The sequence below is a fragment of the Loxodonta africana genome, chromosome 8, assembly GCF_030014295.1.
Source record: "Loxodonta africana isolate mLoxAfr1 chromosome 8, mLoxAfr1.hap2, whole genome shotgun sequence".
NCBI lineage: Eukaryota > Metazoa > Chordata > Mammalia > Proboscidea > Elephantidae > Loxodonta > Loxodonta africana.
Window position 1 is genome coordinate 97,426,714 of NC_087349.1, and position 16,340 is coordinate 97,443,053.

At 44.2% G+C, this 16,340-nt stretch overlaps 1 protein-coding gene across 3 annotated transcripts in view; it reads left to right on the forward strand.

Annotated features, from left to right (window-relative positions):
- EEPD1 (endonuclease/exonuclease/phosphatase family domain containing 1) overlaps positions 1-16,340 on the forward strand; it is a 197,755-nt gene that overhangs the window by 127,304 nt on the left and 54,111 nt on the right. For all 3 annotated transcript variants that reach the window (XR_010322753.1, XR_010322752.1, XM_003406949.4), the window contains exon 4: positions 16,083-16,193. Coding sequence is in view for 1 of the 3 variants with exons in the window: in XM_003406949.4 (XP_003406997.1) it covers positions 16,083-16,193 (111 nt within the window). In the remaining 2 variants the exon portion in view is untranslated. The remainder of the gene's footprint in view (positions 1-16,082; positions 16,194-16,340) is intronic.

Sequence of the window (16,340 nt, forward strand, 5' to 3'; positions counted from 1 at the left end):
ACTCCTACCTTATTAACATAACTGCCTCTAATCCTGCCTCATTACCATCATAGAGGGATTTATAACACATAGGATAATCACATCAGATGACAACACAGTGGACAACCACACAATACTGGGAGGCCTAGCCAAGTGGACACACATTTCAGTCCATAACAGTACCCAGCATATGGCCCTTGCCTGAGCATTTAGCCTGATTTTTTACCACTCGTCTTCTCCTCTCTGACCTATTTGCTTTTACTACACCCACTCCCGCAGTGTTGGAAGGAGCAGCAGAACGCTGTGCGACTAGCATCAGGCAGTTTGGCTAAAAATACAATAGGAAGAAGGTTGACTAAAAGAGAGTTTGGGGATTTAGGGATTTGGCTTTCCATTTCTTCCATTAGCATAGACAACTGGGAACCAGTGAGTCTTGGGGCGTTCTCCAGAATGAGAGTGCTACATCATGAGCTTCCTCCTGTCATTCTTGCTGCCCTAAAGTATCTGGGGGTGAAAAACTACAGATCTTTCCTCCTTGGCTACCCACACAGAAAAGAACAATCAAATCTATGTGGTTCCCCCTGAAATAAAACAGGAAATACCCAGGCTTTAAAGGCTAGGATTTGGCATCATGCAAATCAAAATAAAATAAGTCATGAATCAGTAATCCCCCCCAGCTTTAAAGTCTTTGTTTCTGTGATTATTGCTGCTGAGGAAAGCAGGCTGCATAAACACCATTTAGAATAGCTGAAAGCTGACGTTTTTTGAGAAAAATGGCAGCCAGAACAATTTCCCTGAGGTTCTGTAAGTGCTAATTTTGTTTAAATGACCCTGGGTTCTTAGCAGAAACACACGTGGGAAGTTCGGAAAGCCTTGCAGCCTAGAGCAAGCCTGAGTGCAAATAACAGCTTTGGTGTTTATGGACTGAGGAGATGTACCCTGGGGGTTTAGAAAAAACATGCAGGTGTTCATGTAAGATTGTAGGGATGGGCAGCTAAGGCAAGCCATCAGCTTTGTTCTACTCCTACACAGGTGGACAGCCAAGAGGCCAGTATTTTCTTTGGATTTAAGGAGCTAAATAATTATTTCCTTCCCCTTTGTCGTGGCTTTCTCTTTCCTTTCTTTTTCCTTCTTTCCCTGTCCCTGCTCTTTCTGTTGGCATATCAGACTTCTGAAAACTTGGAGGGCAAAAATGGTCTTATTAATATATTGTGGGGTTGTATGTTTGGGATTCAGAGCCATCCTCTTCCCTGCATCCCTCTTAACCATTCTTTGAACCCATTCATCTGAAAATATCAAAGAGGGGAGAAGACTCTAGAAAAGAAAGAACTGTGGTCAGCTAAATCAATGTGGTTTGTCTTAGGAAGTAAGTTATCTTTATCGCACAAGCTTGGGGCAGACACCTTTTTGCTTAGAAGTAAAATGTTCTAACATACATGATTGACATTTCCTTTTGAATTTTTGGTTCAACATTTCAGTAGAAAGTACCAAGTGAACTCTGCCTTCTCGGCCTCATTAAAAAAAAAAAAAACCTGTTGCTGTGGAGTCGATTCTAACTCATAATGACCCTATAGGACAGAGTATAACTGCCCCATAGGGTTTCCAAGGAGCAGCTGGTGGATTCGAACTGCCGACCTTTTGGTTAGCAGTTGAACTCTTAACCACTGCACCACGAGAGCCCTCCATATGCATTACTGGTGTGTTAATCCAGTGATGTAGAAACATTAGGCTCTCTGGAATGGCACGTTTAGGGCAAACTGTGGCATGGCCAGCCCAGGAGCTACTTCACTCTGCCCACAACTTTCCTATGCTCTCCTAAAATAGCCACGCAATCCTTGTTTCTATTTTCAGACCCGCTTCCACTTAGAATAATTAGTTTCAATCATTACTCACAAGTTTAGTATCTAAATTGGGAAGGAGTATTTATTTGTCCTAAAACTATCTTTTTTTAAGCTTCAAAGAGCCAGTGTTCCAAGAGTTACTGGGCTGTAAGCTCCTCTCAGGAAACCCTGGTGGTGTAGTGGTTAAGAGTTCGGCTGCTAACCAAAAGGTCGGCAGTTCAAATCCACCAGGTGTCCCTTTAAACCCTATGAGGCAGTTCTACTCTGTCCTATAGGCTTGCTATGAGTCAGAATTGACTTGACGGCAATGGGTTTGTTTTTTTTTAAACTCCTCTCATAGGTGCTCAGTCACCTCATGTGGAAAGAATGTTGGGCTGAACTCTGTCCAGAGGTGACCTCCCAGTGCCCTGGGACCGACCTCCCTGCTCCCCGCCTCACTGAGGGCTCCATGAGGGATGGCCAGACTTATCAGCCAGAGCCCAGAGAGATCCCTGGTGCATACTGAATGCTCAGTCAGTGTGTGTTGAATGAAGAGTGGTACCTCTAACCCATCCCCCAAGTCTCTTTATTTTCCTAATTATTCCTCAGATTTATCCACTGCTCTCCCTCTCACTGAGCTGCCTTCATCTCTTACTGCACTGCCTGATTGGTATATTGGTAGCCAGGCTGACCTTTTTCCATTCTGCAGTCTATACAGCAGTCACCATGGCCTTTTCAAAATGCACGTCTGCTGTTCATCCCCTCTCAAACCTTTCAGTGATTTTAGGATTGCTCATAGAATAAGGATCAAACTGCTTTCAGGGCACATGGGGCCTCAAACAGTCTGCCCTCTGACTACCTCTTCAAGCTCATCTCACCATTATGCTCCCTCCCCATCTGTGCTGTACCCACAGTGGCATCTCTGTCCTACAAATTCTCCATGCTCCATCCTACCACAGGCCCTTTGCACATGCTGTCCCTGCTGCCTGAGGAATGCTCCCCCCTTCTCTTTGCCTAATTAACTCCTTCTCCTTCTTGAGTCCTGAGTGCAAGCATTACCTCTTTGGGAAAGCCTAAGTCAGTTCCCCTCCCCATCATCATGGACACACACAGGCTCCATGAACCACTGCTTTGTGGTACAAATCCCCGTTGCATTTTGATATTCGGGTGATGATTTGATTAATAACTGTGTCCCTCCATCTCCCCTCCACACTTGCCTCATCACCAGCCTGTAAGCTGAGGCAGGGTTGGGGCCCAGGTCTCTTTTGCTATTATAGCCCCCCATCCTAGCCCAGGAATGAGCACATAGTTGGTGCTTGTTAAATTTTTATTGAGTGGTTGAATGAATCCATTCTCCACACGAGAGGAGAATATTAACAGCCACAGTTTCCTGTCTCTCCATCTGTGTCTGCATTGCTTCATTTTAGGAAAGTCTACCTCCCAGACTGCAGTGTACTAGCTCCAGGCACCAAGCCCTACTCTTACCTGCTTCTAAACTGGTGTATTTTGGACATTGTGCTGTTAGGTGTTGGAACTTAAAGAGGGAATCCATATATCTGTGGTCCAGTCCTGAAGGAGTGGCCCCAGTCTGCATAACAACCACAACAACAGTATGAGAGACATGCTTTGTACCAGGCCGTGTGCTGCCTGGGAGGTAGGAACATCATTACAGATGAGGAAATTGAGGCACAGAGAAGGTGAGTCATTTGCCCCAAATCAAAGTTCTTGGTAAGCAGCACAACCAGAATCCAAACGCTGGCAGTCTTTCTGTATAGTCTGTGTTCTTAACCTGACCTCACTATTAAATAATGAACATGACCCTGTGTTGTGGATTGAATTGTATCTTGCAAAAATGTGTGACCAACTTGGCTAGGCCATGAGTCCCAGTATGGTGTGGTTGTCCCCCATTTTGTGATCTGATGTGATTTTCCTATGTGTTATAAATCCTAACTGCTATGATGTTAATGAGGCAGGATTAGAAGCAGTTATGTTAATGAGGCAGGACTCAGTCTACGGGATGAAGTTATAACTTGAGTACAATCTCTTTTGAGATACAAGAGAATCGAGCAGAGGGGAGAGGAACCTCATTACCACCAAGTAAGAAGAGCCAGGAAGCAGAGCCAAGGAAGCTCCTAGACCAGGGGAAGATTGATAACAAGGACCTTGCCCCAGAGCCTTCCCCTGGAGCTGGCACACTGAATTCAGACTTCTAGCCTCCTAGATTGTGAGAGAATAAATTTCTGTTTGTTAAAGCCATTTCTGTAATAGCAGCACTAGATAACTAAGACAGCCCCACTTAAGCTCTCAGAATGTGGGAAGGACTCTTCTCTACAGGAGAGAAGTCTGAGTGATAGGAGTGGTGTTTGGTGTTTACTACCTGAGCCTGGACAGATTCTGGCTAAGGCCTCAGAGCAGGCTGGAGACATTCCCACTGAATTCCAGCTTAGTGATCCACGACCCTCTAAACAGACAGACACCACACTGCACAGCCTGTGTGGGCTTCACATACATCCGGGGGTCTTAACACATACAGGGTTGATATCAGGAAAAGTTCTACAGAGTCATTTTATTAAAAGCAATGCTAGGAGCAGGGAAAAAATTAAGGTGAGAATCATTTATGCAGAGATGAAAACTAAGCTATTTATGAAAACTCTCATCTCTCAAGTCAGTCAGAGTTTTTGTTTTGTTTTTATTTGCAAAAGAAAGCATCATGTCCCTCCTAACTATACATTTCAGGGATTAATGTCTGTGGTCATTCACTCTCCAGGCACCTCTGCTGCCACCTGTTTGTCACCTGTATGTATATTTAAACAGAAAAACCTCCTGATTTACTTTCAGAAACAAAGGCATTATAATTTTCAACTCTAATTCACTCAGGCTTTAAAAAAAAAACATGAATGAAAGTAATTCCGAGGATGTGAGGGTAGAATGAGTATGGTTTTATTGCTGCCTTGCTAGGTGATTTAGAATGCTTATACTGAAACAAAATGAGCCTCAAAAAGGCAGAAATTCCTTCCAACAAACTAAAAACCCCCTGCACCAGAGAAGCGATCTGTTACATCTGTATGGTAGCATATTACACAGCCCACAACATGATTATAGGAGAGTTCCTAATAATGAGCACAAGTGAGTAAAACAGAATACAGAAGTATCTCTGCGTGTGTATGAATAGATACATATGTTAGAACAGCCTAGAGGGAAATCTACCAAAAAATGTTAGCAATGGTTGTCTTTGCAGGATACTACTATACTTAATTTTTCTATTCTCTTCTATTTTATAAATTCTGCTAAAATAAGTTTGTATTTATTGATATCAAGGCTAGTACCAGTAGCCATCGAGTTGACTCTGCTTCATGCGACTCCATGTGTGCCAGAATAGAACTGTGTTCCACAGGGTTTTCAGTGGCTGGTTTTTCAGAAGTAGATCACCAGGCTTTCTTCTGAGATACCTCTGGGTACACTCAAACCTCCAACCTTTGGGTTAGCAGCCCAGCATGTTAACCATTTGTACCACCCAGGGACTTATATCAGGACATAAGTCTCAATTGAAGAGAAGGGGGAAGATCATGAAATTACTATCAAAAGCCTCACTCCAATCTAGCATTAAGACCCTTGGTATCTAAAGACCTTTGGAGGAAAAAAAAAAAAAAAAAATGAACCTTTGGAAATGTCCCTGGTGGTCAAGAATAATTGTCGACGACAATGATGATAACAATGTTAACAGGTAGAACCCCTAACATCGCATTTTTCTTCCCCATGTACCTCCTTCCCTGTTCCCAACCTGACCAAGCCTCAATCTCCACGAAATCTTCAGCTCCCTCTTGCTTTTGATTTTTACAGTTTCCCTTGCAAAAAAAAAGAAAGTCTTCATTGCCCTTGAAAAGTTTATTTTCCCCCCTTTACTTATTTTTAATCATCGTGCTGAGGAAGCACGTGATTGGCGTCTTTTGGCAGCACAGCGGGGTTAGCCGGTAACCAGCAGCGGCTCCGGCTCCGTAGACAGGAGTTTTGACACCTCCCTTGGCTCTGTGAAAGCAGCTAATAATTAGCCGCCTGTGGGGCCTGAGGAAATGTCTCCTCCTTTGCTTTTTATCTTCCTCAGCGTGATAAGAATGTTTACCCACAAGGATGAAAAGTCGTGGAGAGCGCCTTTCTGGTCCCCGTGGAAAGAGCGTGTTCAGGAGCTGACCTAGAGGTGGCTCGGCGGGAGGGATGTGGAGCTGTCAGCCAAGGGCTGGTCTAGGCAGAGCAAGAGGAGCTGAGCTTCGGGAGCAGGGTCTCCCCTGGGTGCTCTGAGCGCCGAGCCATGGGAGGCGAAACAGGCGTGTCTGGCCAGTCTCTGTTCCTCTCAGGAAGGAGGCTGTAAGCTGGTGGTGGGTCGACCTCCCTGTGAGAGTTGTGTCACCAGGACCTACGCAACCTGGGCTCTGATGATGAAGCTGGCTTGAGCAGTGTGGTGGTTTTGTGCAACTTTTAGCTCTAGAGAACCCAGAAGTGGCAGCGAGGGGTGCCATGCACACAGGTACATGCATGTGCACACACACGCGCACACGGGAAAGTTGGTTTAATTTGTACTTTCTCAGCTTTCCCTCCTGTCCTAGTTATCCGGTGTTGCTATAACAGAAATACCACAAGTGGATGGCTTTAACAAACAAGTTTATGCTTTCACAGTTTAGGAGGCTAGAAGTCTGAATTCAGGGTGCCAGCTCCAGGGGAAGGCATTCTGTCTCTGCGGGCTCATCAATCTTTCCCTGGTGGAGGAGCTTCTCAGCACAGGGACCCTGGGCCCAAAGAACGTGCTCTCCTGGCTCTTCTTGCTTGGTGGTAATGAGGGCCCCCTGTCTCTGTGCTGGCCTCTCTTTTATATCTCAAAAGAGATTGACTCAAGGTACAACCTAATCTTGTAAATTGAGTCCTGACTCATTAACAGAACTGCCTCTAATCCTGTCTATTAACATCATAGAGGTTAGAATTTATAACACACAGGAAAATCACATCAGATGACAGAATGGTGGACAATCACACAATACTGGGAATTATGGCCTACCCAAGTTGTTACACATTTTGGGGGTACTTGGGGGGACACAGTGCAATCCATAAAATCTCCTAATTGCATTTGAGCGTTAGAGTTAGCCTCTGGAAGCCTGTGAACTTGCCCTTGTTATCTTTCTAAGCCCCAGTTTCCTCATGTGTGTCATTAAGATTAAACGTGATAATATGTGAAAAGTGCCTACTTAGTAAATGTTGGTCCCCTTCCCCTCTGACCTTTTTTTTTTTTTAATATTTTATAGTGGTTTAGGTAAAAGTTTACAGAACAAATTAGTTTCTCATTCAGCAGTCTATACACAGATTGTTCCGTGATATTGATTGCAATCCGCACAATGTGTCAGCACTCTCCTCATTTTCACCTTGGGTTCCCTGTTTCCGTTGATCCAGTTTTCCTGCCTCCTTAACTTTGCTTTTGGGAAAATGCCACCCTTTCCGTCTCTTATAGTTGATTGTTGTGAGGAGCGTGTCCCTCCTGGGTGTTATTGTTTATTTACAGGCCTGTCTTTCATGTGGCTGAATGGTGATCCCCCAGAGTGGCGTCAGTTCTACGTCAGAAGGGTGTCTAAAGGTGATAGTCTCGGGGGTTCCACCAGTATCTATCACACCAGTAAGTCTGGTCTTTTTCATGAATTTGAATTTTGTTCTACATTTTTCTCCCACTCTATCTGGTACCTTCTGTCATGATCCCATTCAGAGCTGACCCTTTATTTTTACAGGATTCAGAAGTTAACCTGGTCTTAGATTGTTGGCCATCTGTGTCTTTTTATTATTGTTGGATTTACCCAGAACTAATTTTTTTTTTTTTTAACCTACTAGGATTTAAAATCTATTAGGATTTAAAACCTAGTTGCCATCAAGTTGATTGTGTGTGTCAAAGTAAAAGTAAGCTCCTATTCTAGGCAGTTTAGTAAGGGCTGTTTAGGCGGGACTTTTCAAAATGTTAAGGAAAGCCAGTGTGATTTTTTTGAAGGGTAGAATGTACTCTCCCTGACCAGGGGCACAAAGCCTTTGGACAGGGCTCTTTCACAAGATGCTTTTTTTTTCCCTTCTGAAAATTTTGGGAGAAAGGATCCATGGATTCAGTAGTAAGACTGTCGGGCGCCAGCTGTTAAGCACAAGTGGAGAGTGACAGGAGTGCTTGTTTGTGACAGACCCTCCCTCTAGCACCTGCTAGCTATGTCCTCTTGAATTTAAACGTAAGCTGCAGCTTACCCCTCCTGTGTAGCACAGTCCTCGTGGATAATGTGTAGCAATGTCTGCCCTGTTTGGGTTGTGGTGGGGATCACAGAGATGCCTGGTGTACATATAAGCGATTGCCTTAGTACCTGACAATAGCAAGGCTCTCAAGCAGGCTTACCTGCTGCAGATCTCCCGAGATCCTGTTAAAATGCAGATTCTGATGCAGCAGGTCTGGGGTCGGCCTGAGAGTCTGCATTTCCAGCAGGCTCCCTGGTGAGGCTGATACTGCTGGTGCCTGGACCACACTTTGAGTACCAAGGTTCTAAAAGGTGCTCCCATCCTAAAGTTTGCTGTGAACTGTGAGTGCCAACAGTCAACAAAATTCTTTCCTCAGTCCTAGCAATAAAAGGAAATACCTACCCCTTACCTGGATCGTGAACATCTGGGCGTAGAACGCCTGCAGCCATAAACACTTTTGTTTCCACTCCCTTAGATTATTAGTTTTCCCCAATAACATGGTAATACCAGAGGAGAGGGCAGGTGCGTCAACAAGAGCAAGGTTTCGTTGTACAAAATAAAGGCTGCCTTTAAGGTCCAGGAATTACAGTTCCTTAGGTCTCCTGGAGCTTACATGATCAATGGTTTGTAAATATGAAGCAACGTGGCATAAATTTGAAAAACAAAGGAAAATGAGAGTATCTTTCCTTCCTGCTGTGGTTCTCAGGCATCAGGATCACCTGCTGTTGTTGTTGCTTGCTATTAAGTCAATTCCGACTTAGGTAACCACCTGGCAGGGGCTGTAAGAACAGATTCTTGAGCCCTATCCCCAGAGGTTCCTATTCAGCCCATCTGGGTGAGGCCTGAGAATCCACATTTGTAGTATGTTCCCAGATGATGCCGGTCTAAGGGTCAAATTTTTTTTTTTAATTGTGTTTTAGGGGGAAAGTTTACAGCACAAATTAGCTACCTACAAAAAATTTATACACAAATTGTTTTGTGACGTTAGTTGCAATCCCTGCAATGTGTCAGCCCTCTCCCCCTTTCCCTTTCCACCCTAGGTTTTCTGTGTCCATTCGTCCAGTTTTTCTGTCCCTTCCTGCCTTCTGGTCTTTGCTTTTGGGTGAGTGCTGCCCATTTGGTCTCGTATACTTGATTGAATTAAGATGCACATTCCTCACATGTGTTATTGTTTGTTTTATAAACCTGTCTAATCTTTGGCTGAAAGGTGAACTGTAGGAATGGCTTCAGTTCTGAGTTAGCGGGGTATCCAGGGGCCATAGTCTCAGGGATTCTTCCAGTCTCTGTCAGACCAGTGTGTCTGATCTTTTTGTGTGTGTGTATGTGAATTTGAATTTTGTCCTTCATTTTTCTCTACTCTGTCCAGACCCTCTATTGTGATCCCTGACAGTGCAGTCAGTGGTGGTAGCTGGGCACCATCTAATTCTTCTGGGCTCAGGCTGGTGGAGGCTGTGGTTCATGTACTCCATTAGTCTTTTGGACTAATATTTTCCTTGTATCTTTGTTTTTCTTCATTCTCATTTGCTCCAAATGTGCTGGGACCAATAGATACATCTTAGATGGCCACTCACAAGCTTCTAAGACTCCAAACACTACTCACCAAAGTAGAATGTAGAACATTTTCTTTATGAACTATGTTATACCAATTGACCTAGATGTCCCCTGAGACCATGGTAAGGACCACATTTTGAAGAGCATGACCATAGTCACAAAAGGCCATCGCCCAGGGTGGTGAACATGGAGAACAATGGTGTCAGCCTGTGGCTCCTCTTCTTACTCCTTACCTCTCTGGTTGAAGTGCTGTTTCCAGGAATAGTCAGAATATGGGAATGTTTAAAATGAGGTGGGGTTTAGGATGTGAATGCAAGTTCACCTGTCTTCAGGTATCTGAAGGTCCCCACGAGGGCTAGGAGGAGGTAGAACAATTTGGTGGTTTTCTCACGAGGCATCTTCCTGATGGCGCTGATGCCTGCAGACTGCCCTTCCTAGCAGGCCATGTCCCCCAGGGCCTCAGCCACATGCAGGGGCATGGACCTGGGCCATTCTAGTCTGACTGAGTGAGCTAATCATCTGGGTTTTTTGTTTTTTTTTTTTAATAGAGCTTCCCTAAGTGCCTCCTAGGAGGTTGTAGTGCGCAGCCATATTTGAGAGCCCTGTGAGGAGAGCAGTTAAGCACCAGATGGGCATTGGAGAGCTGGTCTCATTTGCAGTCATTCTTGGATTCAGCTCTGACGATCACTCAGCAAGCAAATGACTCCCCGGCAGGAAATTGGCCTCTTTGTCAAGTACGCTTACTCACTGGGTACCTAAAGTTACAGTCAATAAATTCAGGCTGTATTTCCCAAAGTGCTTCATTTCTTATCCAAGGACAGCTTCCCACCAGGAGCACCTGGCTAAGGGCGTTCATCAAGGGTGAAGCCTCCTGTCCGAGAAAAGTTGTCAATGACCAAATTCAGGAGAGAACATTTCCCCAGACAACCAAGCAGCACAGAGTGCACCTGTGTGCAAAAAGTGAGAAAAACGTGGAGGCATTTATTCAGATAATTAGCTCCAAGGAGAAATTCGCTTTTCTGCTTTTCATGTTGTTGTTGTTAAAGGCCATCGAGTCGGTTCCGACTCATCCCAAGCCCATGTACAACAGAACAAAACACTGCCCAATCCTGTGCCATCCTCACAGACATTGTCATGTTTCAGCCCTTGTTGCAGCCCCTGTGTCAGTCCATCTCCTTGAGGATCTTCCTCTTTTTTGATGACCCTCTACTTTAACCAAGGATGATGTCCTTCTCCAGGTACTGGTCCCTGGTAATAACAAGTTCAAAGTATGTGAGACGAAGCCTTACCATCCTTACTTCTAAGGAGTGTTCTGGCTGTACTATATACAAGACAGATTTGTGGCAGCCCATGATATATATTCAGTATTCTTCGGCAACACCATAATTTAAAGATGTCAGTTCTTCTTTGGACTTCCTTATTCATTTCTAGCTTTCACATGCATATGAGGCAATTGAAAATACCATGACTTCCTTATTCATTTCTAGCTTTCACATGCATATGAGGCAATTGAAAATACCATGGCTTGGGCCAGGCGCACCTTAGTCCTCAAAGTGACGTCTTTGATTTTGAACACTTTAAAGAGGTCTTTTGCAGCAGATTTGCCCAATGCAATGTGTCCTTTGATTTCTTGACTGCTGCTTTCATGGGTGTTGATTGTGGATCCAAGTAAAATGAAATCCTTGACAGCTTCAATCTTTTCTGTTTATCATGATGTTACTTATTGGTCCAGTTGTGAGAATTTTTATTTTATGTTCAGGTGTAATCCATACTGAAGATAGTAGTCTTTGATCTTCATCAGTAAGTGCTTCAAGTCCTCATCACTTTCAGCAAGCAAGGTTGTGTCATCTGCATAACACAGGTTGTTAATGAGTCTTCTCCAGTCCTGATTCCCCGTTCCTCTTCATATAGTCCAGCTTCTGGGATTATTTGCTCACTATACAGATTGAATAGGTATGGTGAAAGAATACAACCCTGATGCACACCTTTCCTGACTTTAAACCATGCAGTGTTCCCTTGATGTTTTCGAATCACTGCCTCTTGATCCATGTACACATTTCTCAGGAGCACAATTAAGAGTTCCAGAATTCTCATTCTCCTCAGTGTTATCCATAATTTGTTATGAGCCACACAGTCAAATGCCTTTTCATAGTCAATAAAACACAAGTAAAAATCTTTCTGATCTTCCCTGTAGAATTCTTCAATATTGCATCTCAAGGCTTGAGTTTTTTCTTCAGTTCTTTCAGCTTGAGAAATGCTGAGCATGTTCTTCCCTTTTGGTTTTTTAACTCCAGGTATTTTCACATTTCATTATAATATTTTGTGTTCTCAAGCTGCCCTTTGAAATCTTTTGTTCAGTTTTTACTTCATCATTTCTTTCTTTCACTTTAGTGATTCAGCGTTCAAGAGTAAATTTCAGAGTCTCTTCTGATATCCATTTTGGTCTTTTTTTTTTTCTTTTCTGTCTTTTTGATGACCTCTTGCTTTCTTCATGTATGATGTCCTTGATGTCATTCCACAACTTGCCTGGTCTTCAGTCATTAGTGTTCAGTGCATAAAATCAGTTCTTGAGATGGTCTCTAAATTCAGGTGGGATATACTCCAGGTCGTATTTTGGCTCTTGTGGATTTGCTTTAATTTTCTTCAGCTTCAACTTGAACTTGAATATGAGCAATTGATGTTCTGTTCTGCAGTAGGCCCCTAACCTTGTTCTAACTAATGATATTGAACTTCTCCATTGTGTCTTTCCACAAGTGTAGTCGATTTGATTCCTGTGTATTCCATCTGGCAAGGTCCACATGTATAGTTGCCATTTACGTGGTTGAAAAAAAGGTATTTGGAAAATTTTATCATGGGATCTCCAGCATAGTTTTTATCACCAAGGCCATGTTTTCCAACTACCCATCCTTCTTCTTTGTTTCCAATTTTGTTATTCCAGTCACCAGTGATTATCAATGCATCTTGCTTGAGTGATCAATTTCAGACTGCAGAAGTTGGTAAAAATCTTCAATTTCGTCTTTGGCATTAGTGGTTGGCGCATAAATTTGAATAGTAGTTGTATTAACTGGTCTCCCTTGTAGGCGTATGGATATTATTCTATCACTGACAGCACTATAATTCAGGATAGATCTTGAAATGTTCTTTTTGATGATGAATGTGACGCCATTTGTCTTGGTCATCTAGTGTTGCTATAAAAGAAATACCACAAGTGGATGGCTTTAACAAAGAGAAATTTATTCTCTCACAGCCTAGTAAGCTACAAGTCCAAACTCAGGGTGCCAGCTCCGGGGGAAGCCTTTCTCTCTCTATCGGCTCTGGAGTGAGGTCTTCTTCATCAGTCTTCCCTTGGTCTGGGAGCATCTCAGTGCAGGAACCTCAGGTCCAAAGGACGTGCTCCAGCACTGTTTTTTTGGTGGTACGAGGTCCCCACGTCTCTCTGTTCACTTCTCTCTTTTATGCATCAAAAGAGATTGGCTTAAGACACTAGCTAGTCTTGTAGACCTCATCAATATAACTGCCGGTAATCCATCTTATTACATCATACTCAGGGGATTTACAACATACAGGAAAATCACATAAAATGGTGGGCAATCACACAATACTGAGAATCATGGCACAGCAAAGTTGATAGATATGGGGGGTGGTGGGGGGAGCCACAATTCAACCCATGACACCATTCCTCTTCAGTTTGTCATTGCTGGCGTGGTAGACCATATGATTTTGTTTGTCATACATGTATTTAAAGAGTTTGCTGATTCACCCAGCAAATGCTTGGAGAGCATTCCTGGGTGCCATGCTGTGTGCTGAGTATGGGGTTTATAAAGATGACTTGGGCACAGTCCCTGCCCTTGTGGAATCCACTGCTGGGGAGGTAGAGACTCTTACACAACTTACTGTAAAAGCAGCATAACTCCTAGCATAAACCAACTGCCCTCACGGCAGCCCTGACTCATGGTGCCCCAATGTGTATCAGAGTAGAGCTGTGCTCCCTGGGGTTTTCAGTGGCTGAATTTTCAGAAGTAGATCTCCAGGCCTTTCTCCCAAGGTATCTCTGGGTAGACTCGAACCTCCAACCTTTTGGTTAGCAGTAGAACACATTAACCCTTTGCATTATCCAACTCCTATAATGGCCTTTATCTACAGGAGACCTCCCAGCATTCCTCCTCCCTTTGCCCTGTGTTACTTTCTCCACAGTGTGCTTGTCACTGTAGAGATTATTGACTGAGTATCGACCTGTCTCTCACCTTCCCTCTTACAGTAACCACTGTGAGGACAAAGACCAGGCCTCTATACCTTGGCCTTTGTTAACCACTGACTGGGGAAGCCCAGGAAGGGCATGAGGGCAGCTCTTTGTAGCTACAGCATTTCCTGAGGGGGCTGACAGCTGAAGGCTAGCAAGCCACAGTGCCTCAACATCTGGGCAGATGCTCAGGGAGAACCTGGGCAGCCATGGCGGTTCTCAAACCTTAATGTGCATCGGAATCCCATGGAGGGCTAGTTAAAACACAGACTGCTAGGCCCCACTCCAGAGTTTCTGATTTAGTAGGTCCAAGGTGGGATCTGAGAATTTCTTAAAAGTTCCCAGGTGATGTTGATGCTGTGGGTCCCTGTACCACACTTTGAGAACCACAGAGGTGGTACATCTGTGTGGCCTCACAACTTACCTAGTGGATAAGTGGAGGGTGGACTGGGTGACAGAGACGAGGAGACTTCATAGACGCAGTGACAGTGACCCAGGTGAGAGAAGATGGGGCTCTGAAAAAGGATCACAGCTGTGAGTGTGGAAGAGAGTAACGAGAATCCAGGCAAATGTGACAGTGGAGTCAATGGGCTTGGTCAGAGGTTGGATGTGGGACAAGAAGGAGGAGTCAGAGCCGCTGGGTGGATGGAAATGCCGCGAACTCATGTGCATGGGGTGGATGGGTTTGTGGTGGGTAGTGGGGAAATTGTGTGACGCATTTTGGACATAGTGGGCTTTAGATTCTATAATAACCTTCAGATGGAAATGTTAAAGAGGCTGTGAGAAACACAGTTCAAAACTCAGGAGAGAAATCTGAGCTGCAGATACAGATTTTGGAGTTATTGGGTGTAAACTGAAGCTGTGGGACTAAACAAGATTAGTTAAGGACAGCTCATTAAAGAGAGAGCTTGTTGATAAGCCCAGAAGGAAGCCAAGAAACCCCTCTCTTGGAGGGCTGGGTAGAGAAAGAGATGAGTGTCATCTTCCCAGATGCATAAAGTGAAGGGGAAGAGGGCAAGGAGGGGCAGTGCCAGATGTAGTTGTTGTTGTTAGGTGCCGTCGAGTCAGTTCTGACTGATAATGACCCAGATGTAGAAGTGTCTAGAAAACTGAGCCAAACATCTGACCAATTCTGGGGACACCTAAAAGGAACCAAACCCCAGAGGAGGGGTGCATGAAGTAGGGAAATTGGTCTATATATGTTGAGGCTGGTTTTTGGACTCCTTGTTTTACCTTGCCTGTGCAGGTATGGTTTTATGTTGCCTTGGGGTAAAGTGGCTTTATGGTTCTCTTCCATTGGTGGAACATGATAAACAGAAAGAAGTACGTGGCTTACACACACATGGGGTGCAGTAGCCACCCAAGACAGCAGAGCTGTCTGAGAGGAAACCTCTGGTGAACAATACGGTAGATCAAGATGAAGCTGGGATTATTTTTTGCTCCCTCTAAGCTAAGCTCTGTAGTCCCTGGGTGGTATAAATGGTTAACACACTCAGCTGCTAACTGGAAGATTGGAGGTTTGAGTCTACCCAGTGGTACCTCAGAAGAAAGGCCAGGCTATCTACTTTCTTCTGCCTTGATACACATGTGGTAACCATGAGTTGGAATTGACTCGTTGGCAACTGGTGATTTAAGCTAAACTCCAAGGAAAAAAGAGACCATGTGTTCATCTCTGGGGCCCTGGTGGTACAGTGGTTAAGAGCTTAGGCTCCTAAACAAATGATTAGCAGTTCAAATCCACCAGCTGCTCCTTGGAAACCCTGTGGGGCAGTTCTGCTCTGTCTTGTAGGGTCACTATGAGTCAGGATCAACTCAATGGCAATGAGTTTTTGGGGGGAGGTATTCATCTTTTTTCCCTTTGGATTTGATACTGATATAGGCCCTTCTGGGATCTTGAATCCACTGGTTTTACAAGGATAAAAAGGATTCTGACTGCTCTTTTTGAGTCATCCAACTCTTGCCCACCTCTATTTGGGCAAGAACGCTACAAAGAACCCATTTCTATGAACTGAGAGTCCGCATATGATAACTTTGCATTTCGTAGACGGACAGTTTGCTTTGTAATCTGTGCTGTTTGTTTCATCATCTGGGTCCTCACAAGCCCTGATTTTTGAGAAGACAGGGATGAAGTTCTACAAGTCTCTGAATACGGATAATGAGCCTAAATCACACAGTTTTTCAGCTTCTCGGGCTGCCACCAGCGAAGACAGGTGGAAACACACACTGACTTGTGTCTCTCTTTGCAGTTTTGTATGGAGCTCAACCAGCCGATCCTTCCCAACATCCGCAAGTGGAAGGGGCCCCGGGGAAGCTGGAAGGCCATTGTTGCTGAGAAACCTTCAAGTCAGCTCCAGAAGGTACCATGAGAGGCAAAACTGGGCCTTTCTTTTCATTGTACTTAAACATGCTTTCTCCTTAATCAAGGGCATTTTAAAATTTACTTTGCCAACATCCTTGATGCAATCTTGTGTTCTTGCTCATTTTCTTTAAATTGTTGCTATTCA